Genomic DNA, 22,104 nt, shown 5'->3' with positions numbered 1-22,104 from the left:
CAGATTAGAAGGGTAAGAGAAAAATTGGGAATTTCAGAAGCACTTATGTTCAGTACAGAATGGGAAAAACTGAGTAAAGAACGAGGTGGAATTATCAAAGACAATGGGTGGGAAGAAATCATACACTGTATGATAGAGGTCTCAAAAACAGCTAAAGAGGAGAATTGGAAGTATGATCCAGACACTTCCAAATGGATTATGGGGAAGGGAAAAAGTTGTGACATAATCCCACCACCTTACCTAGATCCAAAAGCCCAATCATTTGTACCATCTGGAGGAGCAGAAGGAGGAAAACAATTTCCAGCCTTGTATCCCAATCTTGGTGGGGTAGGAGGATGGGTATGTTCACACTGTGGACAACAAAATCCAGATTGGAGAAATGATTGCCTAGTCTGTGGTACACCTAGACATGGCGCTGTACTTGCCCCTGTTAGGGTAGTACCAAGACCCTTTAGGGAACCTGGTGCTGACGGGGTAATGGGAACTAGATATCACCAGACCCGACAGTATTTTCCTTGGTCCCCTGCTGAAGGTATGTCCCTCCTGCATAATGCGCCTGATCCCACTCAATATCCCATCCGATTTGCACAATACATACAACAAATCATGCAGACTCATGCTGGGGTCTGGGCGGACGGGGAAGAATTATGTAGAATGAAAATGTCCCCCGGACTTTTTCAGGAATTATTGACACACCTACAGCCCAATAGACCAGTGGCAGAAGGGGGTGCCTTACAGACAGAAGCATCAGGTACCCAGTTCACAGAGGCATTAATAATTTTCATGAGAGAAAAACAGAGGGAAAGGGGATCTACGGGTGTGATTATGCAGAAATTTGGGCAAAGTATTGAAGAATATAGTCAAGAATTAGAAAATAGCTTTAGGGATGAAGGATTGGATTTGACTGATGCTTCAGTAAGGAGACTTTTTACAAAACAATTAATAGAGGGGCTAGATCCGAAAATCAGAGAAAAATTTAAATCCTCTACTCCAGATTGGAGAACAATTGAACAACCAAATATTGTGAAACAACGATGTTTAGGAATAGTCATGGATATGAGAGAGAATCGTAAGCCTGTTAGAATAGCACAAGCTAATACAGGAGGAAGAGTGAGACACAACTTTCCTTGCCACTACTGTAAAAAGCCAGGTCATTTCCAAAGAGAGTGCAGGAAGAAGTTGGCAGATATAAAGTCAGGCAAATTTGTTCCCAGAAATAACCCTCCCCAAACGGACAACCAGCAGAAATCTACCATCATAGATGGTCCCATACCAGATTCAGATTGACTCGATGTGTTACAAACTTCCCTACCAGCTAGAAGACCTATGATACAGGTGAATGTGGGGGGGAGAGAGATTCCATTTTTGATAGATACAGGTGCAACTTCCTCAATTTTGAATCAAGATTTTCTTCCGAATCCGGAAGATATTTCAGAACAAACAACTTTTGCTGAGGGTTATGATGGGGTAATTCGAACACTGCCATATACTGTGCCCCTAGAGGTCTCATTAGGACCTAAATGTTTTGCATCCAGATTTTTGTATGCCAGAGGTGCCCCAACATGTTTGTTAGGAACTGATGTCCTAAAGAAATTAGAAGCTAACATCAATTTTAGGGAAGATGGCACAGTTATACTGACTATCCCTGATGATGCAGAAACATTAGAACAATATGTTAGAATTCAGGCTTTTGAGGATTATGCTGAAGAAAAAGAGTACACCACAGATCTAGACCTCTCAACGGTCCCAGAAACACTGTGGGCACAGGGTGACACCGATGTGGGACTATTGCATATCTCTCCTGTAAAACTATCTGTGCAACCAGGAACTGTTCTCCCACAGCTCAGACAATACCCTGTGAGTGCCCAGCAGGAACTAGCGATTACAAAACAGATAGAGGGATATAGAGAGAAAGGAGTTTTGGTAGAGATACAATCACCTGCTAACACTCCTCTGTATCCAGTCAAAAAGAGAACTCTTGATAAGAGTTCTATGCCCAAATATCGTATGGTACATGATTTAAGAGAAATAAACAAAGTTCTAGATCCAATCACCCCAGTTGTACCCAATCCTCATACGTTACTATCACAGATACCAGCCAGTTCTCAAGTATTTACTGTAATAGATCTTTCAAATGCATTTTTCTCGGTTCCTTTACACCAAGATAGTTGGCATTTGTTTGCATTTACATTTAAGGGCAAACAGTTGGCGTGGACACGCCTTCCACAGGGAATGATACACTCCCCTACTCTTTATTCAAATGCCCTACAAACAGTCCTTCAGAGGTTTGAACCCGAACCACAGGTAGTAATTTTGCAGTATGTGGATGACCTACTACTTTGCTGCCCAGATCTAGAAACTGCAAAAAGGTCCACTGTGAGTTTACTATGTTTTTTAGAAAAAGAAGGGTGTAAAGTGAATAGACAAAAGCTACAAGTTTGTCAGACCAAAGTGGTCTTTCTAGGTCATTGCATTTCTCAAGGTAAAAAGCATCTTACACCACAAAGAACTGAAGCAATAAGACAGATGAATGAGCCTAGAAATCATAAACAGCTACGAGCATTTTTAGGAATAGTGTCTCATTGTAGACAATGGATTATACATGCCAGTCAACTAATGCAACCACTGTATGACTGTGTAAAAAGTGAACCTTATTTGTTGACAAAAGAAGGTCAGATTTCGTTCCAACAATTAAAAGATGCCCTTGTTTCAGCTCCAGCGTTAGGGCTACCAGACTACACCAAACCGTTTCAGCTTATGGCTGCAGAAGTTGATTCCCATGCTACAGGAGTTCTTACCCAGAAGCATGCAGGGAAACAAAGACCAATTGCATATCTTTCAGCAAGGTTAGATCCCGTAGCTAGAGCAGCGCCAACCTGTGTACGTGTAGTTGTTGCTGTCTCACTATTGTTGGACAAAGCATCAGAAATTGTTCTAGAGTATCCACTCACAGTTCAAACTACACATGATGTTTATGGGATATTAAACCAGGTCCAACCAAAACACATTTCCATGGCCAGACATTTGCGGCTACAGTGTTCTTTGTTGCTCCCCTCTACTATCACATTTGCTAGGCTTCAGACTCTCAATATAGCTACACTGCTACCTCTCGAGTCTGAAGGGGGGAATAAGGACACTGATCCACACGCAAATTTTTTCCCTACAGACACACATGATTGTACAGAGCTCATTTTACAAGAAACGGTAGGCTTACCCAATGTATCCGAAACACCACTTCAAAATCCAGATTTAGAGCTGTTTATAGATGGTAGTAGGTTTGCAGATGACACAGGTAACTTCCATACAGGGTATGCAGTTGTGTCAGAATCTGAAACTCTCAAAGCAGAACCACTTCCACCGAAACAGTCTGCACAAGAAGCAGAACTAACAGCATTGATTGAAGCTCTTAAAATAGCTGAGAACCAGACAGCTAATATATACACTGATTCTAGGTATGCACATGGTATTGTGTTTGATTTTGGAGTAATCTGGAGAGCTAGAGGTTACATGACAGCGTCAGGACAACCTGTAAAACATGCTTCTCTGATCAAACAGATCTTAGAGGCTGCACAAGAAACAAAAGAAGTAGCAGTAATCAAGGTAGCTGCACATGTGAGACTCGACACTAGGGAATCTAGGGGAAATGATAGGGCTGATAAAGCAGCCAAAGCAGCAGCTGTCAAACCCTTACAACAGGTTCATACTGTAAACCCCACAGAAAATACTGAAGATAGACTGAGACAAGCACAGGAAGATGCAGGAGAAGAGGAGAGGGACAGGTGGAAAAAGGAAGGGGCAGAAGAACAAGCGGGAATTTGGAAGAAAGATGGACTAATATGTCTACCTAGAGCCTGGTATCCGATTGTAGTTGGTGGACTGCACCACCCTACTCATGTGTCTGCAAATGCAATGACACTACTGGCAAAGCAAGTCTGGTTGGCTCCAGGTTTTGGCAACTATGCAAGAGACTATTGTGCTGCATGCGTTATATGCCTGGCACATAATCCCGGACAGACAACAAAGACCCCTATGAAGCACCACGTCCGACCTCTCTACCCGTTTCAGCGATTACAAATAGACTTTATCCAGCTGCCAAAAAGTAATGGGTATGAGTATGTGTTGGTATGTGTGGACATGTTCTCGGGGTGGCCAGAGGCCTATCCAGTTCGGAAGGCTTCAGCTAAAAACACTGCTGTAAAGCTAGTTGCCGAACTGATACCCCGTTACGGTCTCCCTGAAGTGATCGAGTCAGATAGGGGTACTCATTTCACTGGAGAAATATTTCAAAATGTACTGAAAATGTTGGGTGTTGAAAGTCAGTTACACACTCCGTACCATCCTCAAAGTTCTGGTAAGGTGGAACGCATGAATGGAACTTTAAAATTAAAAATACAGAAAGCCATGGCTGAAACAGGAAAGCCTTGGACAGAATGCCTTCCACTGGCCCTTTACTCAATACGCAATACCCCAAGGGGTAAGACTAAACTGTCTCCATATGAAATTTTGTTTGGCAGGACTGCCAATTTAGGATGTTATTTTCCACAGCAACTTGTGTTAAATATTGAGTCATTGACTTCTTATGTGCAAAATCTTCAGAAACAATTAACTAAGGTGCATGCACAAGTTTTTGCTTCCCTTCCAGATCCTGACAACACTGAAGGAAGTCACAAGTTGGAACCAGGTGATCAAGTCTATGTAAAAAGACACACCAGAAAGGCTCTAGAACCAAGGTTTGACGGACCCTTCCAAGTCCTGTTGACAACACCTACATCAGTCAAGCTTGAAGGAAAGGCATCATGGATACATGCAAGCCATTGCAAGAAAAGCAGTATAAACTCATGATATTGATGTTAATAATGATAACCTCAACGGAGGCGTGGGATAGACTGAATTCTCTAGCCCCTTTGAACAATAGATTCGTACAACATCATAGAAAATTAGTGCATGACTTGTTAAACAATACACAAACCCTGACAGATTGTTGGATCTGTACCCATTCGCCGGTATCAGCATAGTAACATAGTAACATAGTTAGTAAGGCCGAAAAAAGACATTTGTCCATCCAGTTCAGCCTATATTCCATCATAATAAATACCCAGATCTACGTCCTTCTACAGAACCTAATAATTGTATGATACAATATTGTTCTGCTCCAGGAAGACATCCAGGCCTCTCTTGAACCCCTCGACTGAGTTCGCCATCACCACCTCCTCAGGCAAGCAATTCCAGATTCTCACTGCCCTAACAGTAAAGAATCCTCTTCTATGTTGGTGGAAAAACCTTCTCTCCTCCAGACGCAAAGAATGCCCCCTTGTGCCCGTCACCTTCCTTGGTATAAACAGATCCTCAGCGAGATATTTGTATTGTCCCCTTATATACTTATACATGGTTATTAGATCGCCCCTCAGTCGTCTTTTTTCTAGACTAAATAATCCTAATTTCGCTAATCTATCTGGGTATTGTAGTTCTCCCATCCCCTTTATTAATTTTGTTGCCCTCCTTTGTACTCTCTCTAGTTCCATTATATCCTTCCTGAGCACCGATGCCCAAAACTGGACACAGTACTCCATGTGCGGTCTAACTAGGGATTTGAACAGAGGCAGTATAATGCTCTCATCATGTGTATCCAGACCTCTTTTAATGCACCCCATGATCCTGTTTGCCTTGGCAGCTGCTGCCTGGCACTGGCTGCTCCAGGTAAGTTTATCATTAACTAGGATCCCCAAGTCCTTCTCCCTGTCAGATTTACCCAGTGGTTTCCCGTTCAGTGTGTAATGGTGATATTGATTCCCTCTTCCCATGTGTATAACCTTACATTTATCATTGTTAAACCTCATCTGCCACCTTTCAGCCCAAGTTTCCAACTTATCCAGATCCATCTGTAGCAGAATACTATCTTCTCTTGTATTAACTGCTTTACATAGTTTTGTATCATCTGCAAATATCGATATTTTACTGTGTAAACCTTCTACCAGATCATTAATGAATATGTTGAAGAGAACAGGTCCCAATACTGACCCCTGCGGTACCCCACTGGTCACAGCGACCCAGTTAGAGACTATACCATTTATAACCACCCTCTGCTTTCTATCACTAAGCCAGTTACTAACCCATTTACACACATTTTCCCCCAGACCAAGCATTCTCATTTTGTGTACCAACCTCTTGTGCGGCACGGTATCAAACGCTTTGGAAAAATCGAGATATACCACGTCCAATGACTCACCGTGGTCCAGTCTATAGCTTACCTCTTCATAAAAACTGATTAGATTGGTTTGACAGGAGCGATTTCTCATAAACCCATGCTGATATGGAGTTAAACAGTTATTCTCATTGAGATAATCCAGAATAACATCCCTCAGAAACCCTTCAAATATTTTACCAACAATAGAGGTTAGACTTACTGGCCTATAATTTCCAGGTTCACTTTTAGAGCCCTTTTTGAATATTGGCACCACATTTGCTATGCGCCAGTCCTGCGGAACAGATCCTGTCGCTATAGAGTCCCTAAAAATAAGAAATAATGGTTTATCTATTACATTACTTAGTTCTCTTAGTACTCGTGGGTGTATGCCATCCGGACCCGGAGATTTATCTATTTTAATCTTATTTAGCCGGTTTCGCACCTCTTCTTGGGTTAGATTGGTGACCCTTAATATAGGGTTTTCATTGTTTCTTGGGATTTCACCTAGCATTTCATTTTCCACCGTGAATACCGTGGAGAAGAAGGTGTTTAATATGTTAGCTTTTTCCTCGTCATCTACAACCATTCTTTCCTCACTATTTTTTAAGGGGCCTACATTTTCAGTTTTTATTCTTTTACTATTGATATAGTTGAAGAACAGTTTGGGATTAGTTTTACTCTCCTTAGCAATGTGCTGCTCTGTTTCCTTTTTGGCAGCTTTAATTAGTTTTTTAGATAAAGTATTTTTCTCCCTATAGTTTTTTAGAGCTTCAATGGTGCCATCCTGCTTTAGTAGTGCAAATGCTTTCTTTTTACTGTTAATTGCCTGTCTTACTTCTTTGTTTAGCCACATTGGGTTTTTCCTATTTCTAGTCCTTTTATTCCCACAAGGTATAAACCGCTTACACTGCCTATTTAGGATGTTCTTAAACATTTCCCATTTATTATCTGTATTCTCATTTCTGAGGATATTGTCCCAGTCTACCAGATTAAGGGCATCTCTAAGCTGTTCAAACTTTGCCTTCCTAAAGTTCAGTGTTTTTGTGACTCCCTGACAAGTCCCCCTAGTGAAAGACAGGTGAAACTGCACAATATTGTGGTCGCTATTTCCTAAATGCCCAACCACCTGCAGATTTGTTATTCTGTCAGGTCTATTAGATAGTATTAGGTCTAAAAGTGCTGCTCCTCTGGTTGGATTCTGCACCAATTGTGAAAGATAATTTTTCTTGGTTATTAGCAGAAACCTGTTGCCTTTATGGGTTTCACAGGTTTCTGTTTCCCAGTTAATATCCGGGTAGTTAAAGTCCCCCATAACCAGGACCTCATTATGGGTTGCAGCTTCATCTATCTGCTTTAGAAGTAGACTTTCCATGCTTTCTGTTATATTTGGGGGTTTGTAACAGACCCCAATGAGAATTTTGTTACCATTTTTCCCTCCATGAATTTCAACCCATATGGACTCGACATCCTCATTCCCTTCGCTAATATCCTCCCTTAAAGTGGACTTTAGACAAGACTTTACATAGAGACAAACCCCTCCTCCTCTCCGATTTTTACGATCCTTTCTAAACAGACTGTAACCCTGTAAGTTAACTGCCCAGTCATAGCTTTCATCTAACCATGTCTCGGTTATTCCCACTATGTCAAAGTTACCTGTAGATATTTCTGCTTCTAGTTCTTCCATCTTGTTTGTCAGGCTTCTGGCGTTTGCGAGCATGCAGTTTAGAGGATTTTGTTTTGTTCCAATCTCCTCACTGTGGATTGTTTTAGAAATGTTCTTACCTCCCTTCTGAGTATGTTTTCCTGGGTCGTCTTTGTTCGAGTCTAATGTTTTTCTTCCCGTCCCCTCTTCTTCTAGTTTAACGCCCTCCTGATGAGTGTAGCGAGTCTTCTGGCGAATGTGTGTTTCCCAGGTTTGTTGAGGTGTAGTCCGTCTCTGGCGAGGAGTCCATCATACCAGTAATTCACACCGTGGTCCAGGAATCCAAATCCTTGTTGTCTGCACCATCGTCTTAGCCAGTTGTTTGCATCAAGGATCCTGTTCCATCTCCTGGTGCCATGCCCGTCTACTGGAAGGATAGAAGAAAAAACTACCTGTGCATCCAGTTCCTTTACTTTCTTCCCCAACTCTTCAAAGTCCTTGCAGATTGTCGGTAGGTCCTTCCTTGCCGTGTCATTGGTGCCAACATGTATCAGAAGAAATGGGTGGACGTCCTTGGAGCTGAAGAGCTTTGGTATCCTATCGGTCACATCCTTGATCATCGCACCTGGAAGGCAGCATACTTCTCTTGCAGTTATGTCCGGTCTGCAGATGGCTGCTTCGGTGCCTCTCAGTAGTGAGTCTCCCACCACCACCACTCTTCGTTGCCGTAGCAGTTCCCGTATTAGCAGAAGAAATATTCGCTTGGCCTAATTGTTCAGACAACCTGGCCAACAACCAAATTGGTAATGCTAGGCTGTGGAATACTACAATCGCCATACCAATTGTGGGATGGGTAGAATTTCCTTGGTGGCAGGGTAATCTCTCAGGGAGTAACACACATCTACAATATTTAGCATTTAGGGGAGGAAAATGGGTACCTAGAAATAAGACTGGATTAACTAATTTAGGACAGGTCCCCACAGAAAATCTACAGCTTAGTTTCAGTACAACCGTCCCCCCCTCTGATGCTTTCAAACCTGTAGTATTGGAAAGATACATACATAATAGAAAATGGAAACATTCTAAATTGTTCCCCCAAGGTGATGCAAACAGTTGTACAAGTAAGCTGGGGAACCTGGTTTGTAATGAATCCAATGAGTATATCAAAGGAATGCCTGTATGTGGGAATCCCGCAGCCGGGTACTGTAGCCCCTTGGGACAAAAACCCTCTTGGTGTATGCTTCAGAATGTATCTAGATTTGTGGACTTGGCTCACAGATTGGTATTGCAGCACTCAGCTCTATGGGATCTGCCTGAAGGTACATTTTGGATATGCGGAGAAGGAGCATATAAATGGCTTCCCGTAGGTATAAAGGGTACTTGTACATTAGGACGCCTAACCCCGGCTACATTCATAATTTCAAATAAACAAGTGAATATGCAAGCCGTGCCCAAGCACACACTGTATAAAAGAGCTGCAGATAACTCACCACGTCCCTCGGGGAGGCCACATATAGTACAAATGGGAATTCCCAACAAAATTGCTAGTACCATTTTTATTTATCCTATGTTAACACAGATGTGGGATAAATTAGTTAGAGCCACGGATTATCTAGATGATCAGATCTGGGATATATTGGATATACTAAACACTAGTATAGCTGTACAGAATCAGCTTATAATAGTCGTCAACCAACATACCCTGGTATTGGATTACCTAACTGCCTCACAAGGGGGTATGTGTCAAATCATCGGACCCACCTGCTGTCATTATATAGACCCGAATAGTACTATGAGTATGACATTTAAATTAAAGGACGTACAACGACTCAGAGATCAGTATGACAAAGACAATGACCAGAATAAGGATAGCTGGTGGTCAGATACCTTTTCTTTTCTTAACCCAGCCAACTGGTTCAGAGGAATCGGTGGGTGGGTTGCTGGGATTATGCAGAGCATAATACATATAGTTATGATTATTGTAGTCATATACGTATTATTCCAGATTGTGCTCAAGAGTATCTCAGTATGCACAGATAAACTTTGTGTAATAGATGCAAGAGTATAAAGTTTTTTTTTTCCTTCTTCTCTTATGTTATCCTTTGCTAATACTGATTATTGCGCTTATTTTGCTATCCCTTTGTAATATCTGTACTTATTGCAAAACAAAGAAAAGGTTGCGAGAGTTAAACGGAAGAATTAATACTAGATTTGATTCTCTTATTGAATACAAGCATGTACATGTGTAATACCAAATAAAGGCTTTGTCTTTGGCCCTGTGGTAATAAAATAAATAAAAGAAAATGTCAAAGGGGGGAATTGTGGAGATCAGACTGAACTAAAGGAATCCATCTTATCTTCTTCCTGAGAAATCTCGCTTACAACAAGATACATTTCTGCTGACTTGACATTTCCTTTTATGGAAGTAATCATGTGTGCATTCCTTCTTTCAATAGCAGCCTTTCATTCACCTTCCAGATGATGTAACTTTCTACTGATAAAGACTGGTATAGATTGTTTATGTAAGAGATAGTGAAATATGAGCGCTTGTGCGCATGTCTGTAAAAGAATAATTCTTTTCTATATAAAGGGAGGGCAAAGCCCAGAGAGAGAGATGTGCTCCTGGGCTTCCCTTGTATATGATCACACAATACCTTGTTTGCGTGTCATTTACTTAGGATCCCTACCTCTAGTAAGCCAGGGACTGAGAAGGACTTAACATACTTATACATGGTTATTAGATCGCCCCTCAGTCGTCTTTTTTCTAGACTAAATAATCCTAATTTCGCTAATCTATCTGGGTATTGTAGTTCTCCCATCCCCTTTATTAATTTTGTTGCCCTCCTTTGTACTCTCTCTAGTTCCATTATATCCTTCCTGAGCACCGGTGCCCAAAACTGGACACAGTACTCCATGTGCGGTCCAACTAGGGATTTGAACAGAGGCAGTATAATGCTCTCATCATGTGTATCCAGACCTCTTTTAATGCACCCCATGATCCTGTTTGCCTTGGCAGCTGCTGCCTGGCACTGGCTGCTCCAGGTAAGTTTATCATTAACTAGGATCCCCAAGTCCTTCTCCCTGTCAGATTTACCCAGTGGTTTCCCGTTTAGTGTGTAATGGTGATATTGATTCCTTCTTCCCATGTGTATAACATTACATTTATCATTGTTAAACCTCATCTGCCACCTTTCAGCCCAAGTTTCCAACTTATCCAGATCCATCTGTAGCAGAATACTATCTTCTCTTGTATTAACTGCATAGTACCGCCATATAATCCGTCTTACTTAGCAGCAGATACTTTCCTGCACGGTGGATCCCGGGTTGCGAACGCACCAATTCCATCTAATAAACTATATATTTGGTGCGTTCCGCCAACCCTAACAGCTATTGATCCTGTGAAGTCCATGCCTTTTCATTCTTGTTGTTGCAATTTGAATGAATGTTGAGGAGTAGAATACTATCACATATTTCAAAATGTGGCTACGGGATGATCAGCCGGTCACACCAGGTTCTTCTTCCTTTGTCCCTGCAAAGAACCAGATGGTACCAGTGAAAGTGCGACCAGTTAGACATCTCTTGTACAACACTCATTAAGATGAGTGATGGACAGAGAACTTCTAATTGGGACGTTTAGATAGGGATTGTTGTAATAAAATTGTCAAAAATGCGTATAGTATGCAGAGCTCCTGAGCCACATTCTGCTCTATACAAAAATCCTCAAGGCTGGAGAACGTGGAGAACAGGCTTGCGCTTATCCCATAGCATCAATTTTTAGCAATTATTATAACAACAGTGACCTGTCTTCAATCCATGCAGGTATCCTCTTCTCCAATGGAGAGAACTGGAGAGTGATGAGAAGATTCACGCTGTCCACATTACGAGACTATGGCATGGGGAGAAAGGACATAGAAATCAAGATCACTGAAGAGTGTGACTGCTTACTACAGATAATCAGATCTTATGGAGGTAATTCAGTTCAAAAAATGTCTTAACGTATCTGCATAGAAACTGTATAGACTCTTTTTTTTATCAGGAGTGTTTTCAAAGTTTCTTAATTTTTATTTTGGATAGATTGTAGTAATAAAAACCTTAATTGGAGCATTCCCAAATACTGGTAATGGCGTACAAAGTGGCAAATAAATGAGTTTAATTTTGTGTTGTTTTTGATCTAACAAACTTAATTTTAATTCCTTGAACTAAAAACTTCCCCACATTGTATTTTCAGGGAAAAAATTCAATAACCAAACCATCATAAATGCTGCAATGGCCAACATAATCGTGTGCATCCTGCTGGGTCATAGATATGAATATGATGATCCTACAATCCTAAAACTCATGAATCTAGTGAATGAAATTTTCAGGATCATGGAAAGTAAGATGGTTCGGGTATGTATACTTTTCTAACTGTACCAGAAGAAATGGGTTATTGGCAGTGGTGTAACTAGAGTCGTATGGGCCCTGGTGCAAAATTTGGACATGGGACCCCACCAGTATGTTGATTAGATGTACAAGCTGGAGTTGAGCGACTTTTGCTTTTTTCGGATCAAGTTGGGTCGGGTGAAATCGCTCGATTATTGCGAAAAGTCAGGGGCCGACTGAAACACGAAACCCAATGCAAGTCAATGGGGAATCAAAGTCGGCAGTGAGTGGAGGACAGGAAAACACCTACAGTGCCCATTTTAATGCCCAAAACATCAATTCTTATTACTTAAGCTTGTCAATCTTAATTTACTTTATAATAATAGTTAGGCATTGAAAACTGGGGGTCATTTGGCTAAAGTTGTGGGGGGGGGGATAGGGCTGGCTCAAGATTTTCTTGGGCCCAGGAAACGCGGAATACGTCACGGCGGTGGAGCAGGGAGAGGTAAGTATTTCAACTTTGGAAGTGCTGTGATCCTGAGCAAGCAGGGGGGGCCCACTCGTTGGCATTGGCACTGGCACAGGGCCCCTCATAGTATGGCGGTGTGTTTGACGGTGGGTGGTGCCTCCCACTGCCAGAGACACTTTTGCGTACTATGAGGGGCCCTGTGGCAATGACGTCGCCAACGAGTATGCCCCCCTGATGAAGGAACCTGCACTTTCATCTGCACCTTCCCCTTTGTCCCCGTGTGAGGTGGTATAGTATGTGGGAAGGGGAACCTGACTTTCAGCAGGGTCAGATTATGGCTGTGTAGAGTGCAAGGGGAATGTAGTGGTCTGGGTCAATGTACCAGCAGACTCATCTAGCAGAGGCTGGGCAATGGTCAGGATGATGAGGAAACACAGATATAGGCCCAAATAATAAAGTAGGCTACATGCAGTTCAAAATTGGTAACAGGACTAAACAGGCGGCATTGCTTTGTTCAGTGGAGGACAACTGAAATGAGTGGCAGACACAGTTAGTAGGCCCAAATATTACAGTAGGCTAAATGCAGTTCAAAACTGGTAACAGGACTAAATAGGCGGCATTACTTTGTTCAGTGGAGGACAACTGTAATGAGTGGCAGACACAGTTAGTAGGCCCAAATATTAAAGTAGGCTAAATGCAGTTAAAAACTGGTAACAGGACTAAACAGTTCATGCTCAAAACCTATAACTCGGCCCTTTCTCTGGGCAAACAATCCTACTTCACCACCCTCATCACCTCGCTATCCAACAACCCAAAATGACTGAAACCTAAAGTACAGGCCCCCATCTCCAATCTCAGTGGTGAGGATCTGGCCACTTATTTCCTAGAAAAAATAAACCACATCCATCAGGATATCTCAGCTAATCTCCTCAGTGCCTGGATCCCCTTCCCTGTCGCACCTCAAGCTCATTAGACATCTTTGAGCCTGCTTCAGAAGAAGTTTCCAAGCTCCTAACTTCTGCTCGGCCTACACCCTGCAATAGTGACCCCATTCCTTCACCTCTCCTGTAGTCTTTCTCACCAGTGGTCACCACTCACCTGACTAAAATATTTAACCTCTCTCTCTCCTCAGGCATCTTTCCCTCCTCATTTAAACATGCCATCATTACCCCTTTACTTAAAAAGTCATCCCTGGACCAGAACTGCACGGCTAACTACAGACCTGTCTCTAACCTTTCCATCATCTCTAAACTCCTGGAACGCTTGGTCCACTCCCGTCTAATCCACGATCTCTCGGATAACTCTCTTCTTGACCCCTTACAATCTGGTTTCCGCTCTTTACATTCCACTGAAACTGCCCTCACTAAAGTCTCTAATGATCTAATAACAGCTAAATCCAAAGGTCATTGCTCTCTGCTGATTCTCTTGGATCTACCTGCCGCATTTGATACTGTGGATCGCAAGCTCCTTCTCACCATGCTCCGCTCCATAGGCCTCAAGGACACAGCCCTCTCCTGGTTCTTCTCCTACCTCTCTGACCGCTCCTTCACTGTATCTTTTGCCGACTCCTCTTCCTCTCCTCATCTCCTTACTATTGGGGTTCCGCAGGGCTCAGTCCTGGGCCCCCTCCTTTTCTCTCTATACACTGCCCCTATTGGACAAGCAATCAGCAGATTTGGGTTCCAGTACCATCTCTATGCTGACGACACCCAATTATACACTTTTTCCCCCGACATCACCCCTACCCTAATTCAAAATACCAAGGATTGTCTGTCTGCTGTCTCTAACATCATGTCCTCCCTCTATCTGAAACTAAATCTCTCCAAAACTGAACTACTTGTGTTTCTCCATTCTACTAACCTCACTCTACCCAACATCGAAATTACCCTGGAGGGTTCAACCATAACTCCCAAACAGCATGCCCGCTGTCTTGGGGTCATATTCGACAACGAACTTTCCTTTACTACCTATATCCGATCACTCACTCGCTCCTGTCACCTGCATCTAAAAAACATCTCCAGAATCCGACCTTTTCTCACCTTTGAAACTGCAAAGACTCTTACTGTTGCTCTTATTCATTCTCGTCTGGACTACTGCAACTCTCTTCTGATCGGTCTCCTTCTTTCCAAACATTCTCCTCTCCAATCCATCTTGAATGCGGCAGCCAGGGACATATTTCTGTCCAGCCGCTTCACCGATGCCTCCATCTTGTGCCAGTCATTACACTGACCACCCATTCGCTACAGGGTCCAGTATAAACTCATCTCTCTCACCCACAAAGTTCTCCACAGTTCTGCACCGCCTTATATCTCCTCTCTCATCTCCGTCTATCGCCCTACACATGCACTCCGTTCTACAAATGACCTAAGACTAACATCCCCCGTAATCCGAACCTCGCAACTCCATCTCCAAGACTAGTAGGCACAAAGTATTAACTGGCCTAAATGGAGGCCAGGGCCCCTGTATATTTTAACTATCATTTATCATTTCAACAAATTTGTATTGGCAGTGCCATTGAAGGATTTAACAGCACAGACTACACAGTGGTGGAGCAGGGAGAGGTATGTATTGCAAGTGGTAAAGCACTGTTTCAGCTGGGGGGAACACTCTCTCGTGGGCGGCGGTACTGGCACAGTGCCCCTCATATTACGATGGTGTGTCTGACATTGGTTGTGCACCACCACCGTCAGAGACACTTCATTGTACTATGAGGGACCCTGTGCCAGTGCCTTTGCCCAAGAGTGGGCACTCCCACATGTCCAGGCAAACGACACTCGCACGGTGCTTGCGCCAGGTGGTGACAACGGCCCTGTGGGGGGAGTCAGCCCATTTAGAAAGGTATAAAAATGGCCTATGGCGGACATTCAGCAGCTGCAAATGGAGAAATTGGAGAAGACAGTAAGAGGAGGCCAAAAGCAAGACATTTTTCAGGCAAGCTACGTGTCACCAGGGGAAGGTGGGGCCAAATAATTTGAAATCCATGATTGGTTCATTTTAATGAAGGTTAGATCATCAACATTCTGGGTAGCCAGATGTGTCCTTTTTTCGGTCAGTATTGAACCAGCAGCACTGAAGTCTTTTTCTGATAGCACACTAGCAGCAGGGCAAGCGAGCTCCTGTAATGCATATTCTGCCAATTCAGGCCAGGTGTCTATTTTAGATGCCCTGTAATCAAAGGGGAATGACCTGTGAGGGAGAACATCGATACGGGAGGAAAAGTAGTTCGTAACCATACTGGACAAATGCTGTCTCCTGTCACTTTGAATCGATGCAGCAGTACCTGTTGTGTCAGCGGTCATTGCGAAATCACTCCACAACCTGGACATCAAACCCCTCTGTCCAATGCCACTTCGGATTTGTGCACCTGTAACACCTCTGCCATGTTGCCCCCTATGGCTCGTGTGAGAACCATCACCGCCGCTATGAGCTGGGAATGCCTGAACCAAACGGTCTACAAGAGTTGCTTGTTTGGTAGCCAATATTTGCTCAAGGTTCTCATGTGGCATGATATTTTGTAATTTTCCTTTATATCGTGGATCCGGGTGGCATGCCAACCAATAATCGTCATCGGTCATGATTTTGATAATGCGGGGGTCCCTTTTTAGGATATGCAAGACATACTCAGCCATGTGGGCCAATGTTCCAGGTGTCAATTCACTGCTTGTGCCGAGTTGAGGAGCACTTTCTTGCAAATCAACATCACTTGTGTCCCGCAAAAAACCCTGTACCTGACCTTGCAATGCCACCAGTTTCTATTGCCCCCTGAGAAGCATCCTCCTCCCATAAATATGCATCCCCATCATCCTCCTCCTCCTTCTCTTCGTCCGCCACCTCGCCCAGGAGAGTTCCCTGAACAGACAATGGCTGACTGTCATCAAGGTTTCCCTCCTCCTCGGCTGCAGATGCCTGCTCCTTAATGTGCGTCAAACTTTGCATCAGCAGACGCATTAGTGAGATGCTCATGCTTATGATGGCGTCGTCTGCACTTACCAGCCGTGTGCATTTCTCAAAACACTGAAGGACTTTACAGAGGTCTTGTAGCTTCGACCACTGCACACCAGACAACTCCATATCTGCCATCCAAGTGCCTGCCCGTTTATGTGTATCCTTCCACAAATTAATTACAGCACGCCTCTTTTCGCACAGCCTCTGAACCATGTGCAGTGTGGAGTTCCTCCTTGTTGCAACGTCGATTATTAGGCGATGCTGGGGAAGATTCAGCTGATGGTTCAGCATACGGCTGGAGTGTACGTGCGACCGACGGATGTGCGAGCAAAGTCTTCGCACCTTCAGTAGGAGGGCTGGTAATTCCGGATACTTTTTGAGGAAGCACGACACCACCAGGTTCAAGGTGTGAGCCAGGCAAGGTATGTGTTTCAGTTCTGAAAGGGCTATCGCAGCTATAAAATTCCTTCCGTTATCACTGACTACCTTGCCTGCCACGAGATGTACACTGCCCAGCCATGACTGAGTTTGTTGCTGCAAGTACTCGGCCAGTACTTCTGCGGTGTGTCTGTTGTCGCCCAAACACTTAATTTGTAACACAGCCTGCTGACGCTTACCACTAGCTGTTCGATAATGGGACACCGTGTGCAACACTGGCAGCTGCGGATGGAGTGTTCTTGTGACTGCGCTCTGTGGATGAGCTTTCGCTTCTGGAGGAGGAGGAGGAGGGGGGGCGAACGCCTACAGCCAACTGTTTCCTAGACTGTGGGCTAGGCAGAACTGTCCCACTATGGCTGTCCCCTGTGGACCCTGCATCCACCACATTTACCCAATGCACCGTGATGGACACGTAATGTCCCTGGCCATGCCTACTGGTCCATGCATCTGATGTGAGGTGCACCTTTCTACTGACTGATTGCCTCAGTGCATGGACAATGCAGTCTTTGACAAGCTGGTGGAGGGCTGGGATGGCTTTTCTCGCAAAGAAGTGTTGACTGGGTAGGTCATAGCGTGGTACTGCGTAGGCCATCAGGTCTTTGAAAGCTTCGCTTTCAACTAACCGGTAGGGCATCATCTCTAACGAGATTAGTATAGCAATGTGGGCATTCAAACCCTGTGTACGCAGATGAGAGGATGAGTACTTTCTTTTCCTAATGAGAGTCTCTTGTAGGGTGAGCTGGACTGGAGAGCTGCATATGGTGGGACTAGCGGTGGTGGTGGTGGTGGACATGGTGGATTAAGAGAGGTTTGGTGATGGTATTCTTGATGTTGGCCTACATATAGTGTTTCCTACTAAGAACCTTGTGATTCCCTGACTGCTTTGGCCTTGCGACGATACTTCCACATTTGCTCCTGGTGGTGTCCCAACCGGTGGGCTTTCAGTGAGGGAAGCAATGTAGCGTTGCTGACTACCTTCATTCTGAGCAGGTGCACCAATGGTACGGGACGTTTGGTAGTTAGTCCAGGCTTGCAAGTGCATGCTGGTTAAATGTCTAAGCATGCACGTTCTATTTACATTTTGAAGATTCTTCCCTCTGATGAAGGCCTTTGAGCATTTCTTACAGATAACTTTGCACTGATCATTCGGATCTTGGTTAAAAAATTGCCACACCACACTCTTCTTACTATGGATTAGCTTTTCAGGCATTGGACGCTGTGCTACTTTCACCGGATGGCCACGCTGTCCTAAAACTGTTTTTGACAAACATTTTTGACCTGATACGGGCCTGCCAGATGACAGCTGTTGCGATGAATTTGCGATTGCATTTCCAAGACCATACACAGCTTAGCCAAAACGTTTTCTTTGAAATGTTAAAAAGTTTTAAAGTTGATTCTGATAAGAGATTAAATTTGCTTAAACTGGAGAATTCAAACAATTTGACTCAATTCGCATATATTCTCCAAAAAATTCTTCCTCACATGTGTCACAAAGCATAAGATTAAAAGAGCAAGAGAAGGCTCATATGACCGCGGATGTGGCCCTTCAAATTTCCTTGTGATGCTTGAAGCTGACAAATAACAAGGTATATCATAGCCAATAAGGTCTGTATAAAAGCTGCGTCAGACAATACAGTGAGTTGTGAATGGCATCTTTGCTTGACTATGGATAAAAGAAATTCAGCCAAAAAGCACAGATTAACCCCTTACCAACCTCCGCTGTACTATTACTGCGGAGGTCGGATCCCTTGCTTTGATGTGGGCTTCGGCGCTAAGCCCACCTCAAAGCCGGGACATGTCAGCTCTTTTGAACAGCTGACATTTGCCCACAATAGCGGCGGGTGAAATTGCGATTCACCCGCTGCTATCTACTAGTTAAACACTGACTTAAATGCTGACAGCGGCATTTATCCGGAGCTTCCGACCATCGGGCCGGAAATGCGCGCATCGCCGATCCCCGTCACATGATCGGGGGTCAGCAATGCATCGGCATAGTAACCAGAGGTCTCCTTAAGACCTCTATGGATACTGATGCCGGCTTGCTGTGAGCGCCACCCTGTGGTCAGCGCTCATAGCAAGCCTGTAATAAAGCTACATTGGAGCGATCTAATGATCGCTCCTATGTAGCAGAGCCGATCAGGCTATGCCAGCTTCCAGCCTACCATGGAGGCTATTGAAGCATGGCAAAAGTAAAAAAAAAGTTTAAAAAAATATGAAGAAAAAAATATATAAAAGTTTAAATCGCCCCCCTTTCGCCCCATTCAAAATAAAACTATAAAAAAAATCAAACATACACATTTGGTATCACTGCGTTCAGAATCGCCCAATCTATCAAGAAAAAAAAGCATTAAACTGATCGCTAAACAGCATAGCGAGAAAAAAATTTGAAACGCCGGAATTACAGTTTTTTGGTCGCCGCAATATTGCATTAAAACGTAATAACGGGCGATCAAGAGAACGTATCTGCACCAAAATGGTATCATTAAAAATGTCAGCTCGGCTAGCAAAAATTAAGCCAAACCGGAGATCACGAAAAATGGAGATGCTACGGGTCTCGGAAAATTGCGCAATTTTTTTTTTTTTTAGCAAAGTTTAGATTTTTATTTACCACTTAGATAAAATGTAACCTCGACATGTTTCCTGTCTATGAATTTGTAATTGGAAAATTTAACCGTGAGCAATACTAGAGAAGGGGTGCCAAGGACAGGTTCCCAAACCATATAGATTAATAGTAAGAAACCTAGCACTCAACTTTAGGTAAGATGCAGCAGGAAAATTTATTGTATTAAATACAGGAAAACGTTTCGATCAATTGTGACCTTCATCAGTTACAGGAGATTATTAAATAAAAGCCGGTAATGGGAATTATAATCGCTGCACGATCATATATCAAAATTAGTTCTGCGTGGTTGTTGTAGGCAAACCTGCTATGAGCAAATAGGAAGATTTCTGGAGCTGCAGTGGTCTCCAACGCAACATCCACGGCTTGTTTTTTACTGCTTCTGTCTTCTTTCCAGGTTCCTCGACAATCTGAGAGCCATTACACAAAAATTAGTCCAACCTATTGTAAATTTATGAAATATATAATAAGTTTTCTATTATTCAAATGATTTAATGGGTTAAAATACAGTACATTGAGGGGCGGGGCCTGGCCATAGCTCCAAGTGGATATGTTCATTGATGCTCCTGCTGCTCCCGGTGATTCAAGGGCCATGGTCAAGGCTATATGCTGCAATAAAGAGCTCTAGGACATCAGGCATCGAGTAGTAACAAAGGAGAGGTGGGGAGGATGAGCAGCTGTGTATTTGCGGTGAGGGGGAAGACGTTGAGAGGAGAGAGAAGATGGTCATGTGTCTCTACGCTTGCTGAAACTGTCTTGGGCCGGGCTCACATTAGCATTTGAGTCCACAGATTGGTGCTGCAGACTTCTTCTCTTAAGCCCCGCCTACTTCTGCATGCTTCCTGCATACCTATCTTTAGCATTGTGTATGCAGGGACATGCGTTGTATGCCGATGACTTGCCCACCAAACACAACATGTTGCATTTTCTCGTGCTCGGCGGGCACATCAAACGATGCTCCTGGAAAGGCCACCTTCCGAAGAAATACTTATTGACAGAGCACACCAAGCTTTAAGGCCCCGCAACAATGGCTGAGACATCCTTAGAAATGTAATTTGCCGAGCTGATTATTTCAAAACCAAAGAAGAAATTATATGGCAGGCTCGGTCCAAAGGACCTATGGATTTTGATGGGGCCCATTTACATTTTATGGCCGACTTATCTAGGTCAACCTAAGCAAAATGTAGGGCTCTGCGGCCACTGTTAGAAGTTCTCAGAGAAAGAAATGTCCCCTACTCGTGAGGCTTTCCCCTCCAATTACAAGTGTGCAACCAACATGGAACTTTCTTTCTGAGTAACCCACGCGGATTGTGGTAATTCCTGGAGGACCTAGATCTGCCAGAAATTATTAACTCTGATTGGACCACAAACTCATTGACTCCTTCGGACTCCTATCTGAATCGTCGACAAGTACCACAATCCCAAAGACCCAAAAGATGACCATCCTCTAGTTCTCACCCAGTTGAACAATGATATCTCTAGTTGTTTCTGTTTCACTCTAGGAGATTCAATTAAAGCTCGTCTATTGAATTTTATATATCACTCACCAACTTCTTTTTTTTATTGTTTATATTGTGGACTTAAGTGTAACTGGACCTGTTAGAATGATAAGACGCTTTATTTTGTATAATGTGATCTGTACTGTGCATATCCGAGGGTGATTTCGTTCGATATACCTTGCCTTCGAAGTAGATTCTACTGAGCCCTTAAGGTACCGTTACATTACACGACTTACCAACGATCACGACCAGCGATACGACCTGGCCGTGATCGTTGGTAAGTCGTTGTGTGGTCGCTGGGGAGCTGTCACACAGACAGCTCTTTCCAGCGACCAACGATCAGGGGAACAACTTCGGCATCGTTGAAACTGTCTTCAACGATGCCGAAGTCCCCGGGTAACCAGGGTAAACATCGGGTTACTAAGTGCAGGGCCGCGCTTAGTAACCCAATATTTACCCTGGTTACCATTGTAAAAGTAAAAAAAAAACACTACATACTCACATTCCGATGTCTGTCACGTCCCCCGCCATCAGCTTCCCTGAACTGTGTCAGCGCCGGCCGTAAAGCAGAGCGGTGATGTCAGGGAAGCTGACGGCGGGTGACGTGACAGACATCGGAATGTGAGTATGTAGTGTTTTTTTTTAACTTTTACAATGGTAACCAGGGTAAATATCGGGTTACTAAGCGCGGCCCTGCACTTAGTAACCCGATGTTTACCCTGGTTACAGGTGGACACATCGCTAGATCGGCATCACAAAAGCCGATCTAGCGATGACAGCTGGGTGATCAGCGACCAAAAAAAGGTCCTGATCATTCCCCACGACCAACGATCTCCCAGCAGAGGCCTGATCATGTTTGATCGCAGTGTGCCGGGGGTTAATGTGCCGGAAGCAGTCTGTGACGCTCCTGGCATATAGTGCCAGGATGTCAGCTGCGATAGTCCC

The 22,104-nt window shown here is 43.7% G+C and overlaps 1 protein-coding gene across 4 annotated transcripts in view; it reads left to right on the top strand.

The window, feature by feature from the left end:
* Window positions 1–22,104, top strand: part of LOC138638736 (cytochrome P450 2B4-like) — a 509,280-nt gene that overhangs the window by 353,952 nt on the left and 133,224 nt on the right. For all 4 annotated transcript variants that reach the window (XM_069728278.1, XM_069728282.1, XM_069728281.1 and 1 more), the window contains 2 exons: window positions 11,646–11,795; window positions 12,055–12,215. In XM_069728278.1, coding sequence (XP_069584379.1) covers window positions 11,646–11,795; window positions 12,055–12,215 — 311 coding nt within the window. The remainder of the gene's footprint in view (window positions 1–11,645; window positions 11,796–12,054; window positions 12,216–22,104) is intronic.

Source organism: Ranitomeya imitator, chromosome 5 (genome assembly GCF_032444005.1).
Source record: "Ranitomeya imitator isolate aRanImi1 chromosome 5, aRanImi1.pri, whole genome shotgun sequence".
In the NCBI taxonomy this organism is placed as follows: Eukaryota; Metazoa; Chordata; class Amphibia; order Anura; family Dendrobatidae; genus Ranitomeya; species Ranitomeya imitator.
Note: the sequence above shows the minus strand (reverse complement) of the source record. Positions and strands in the feature narration are given on the sequence as shown.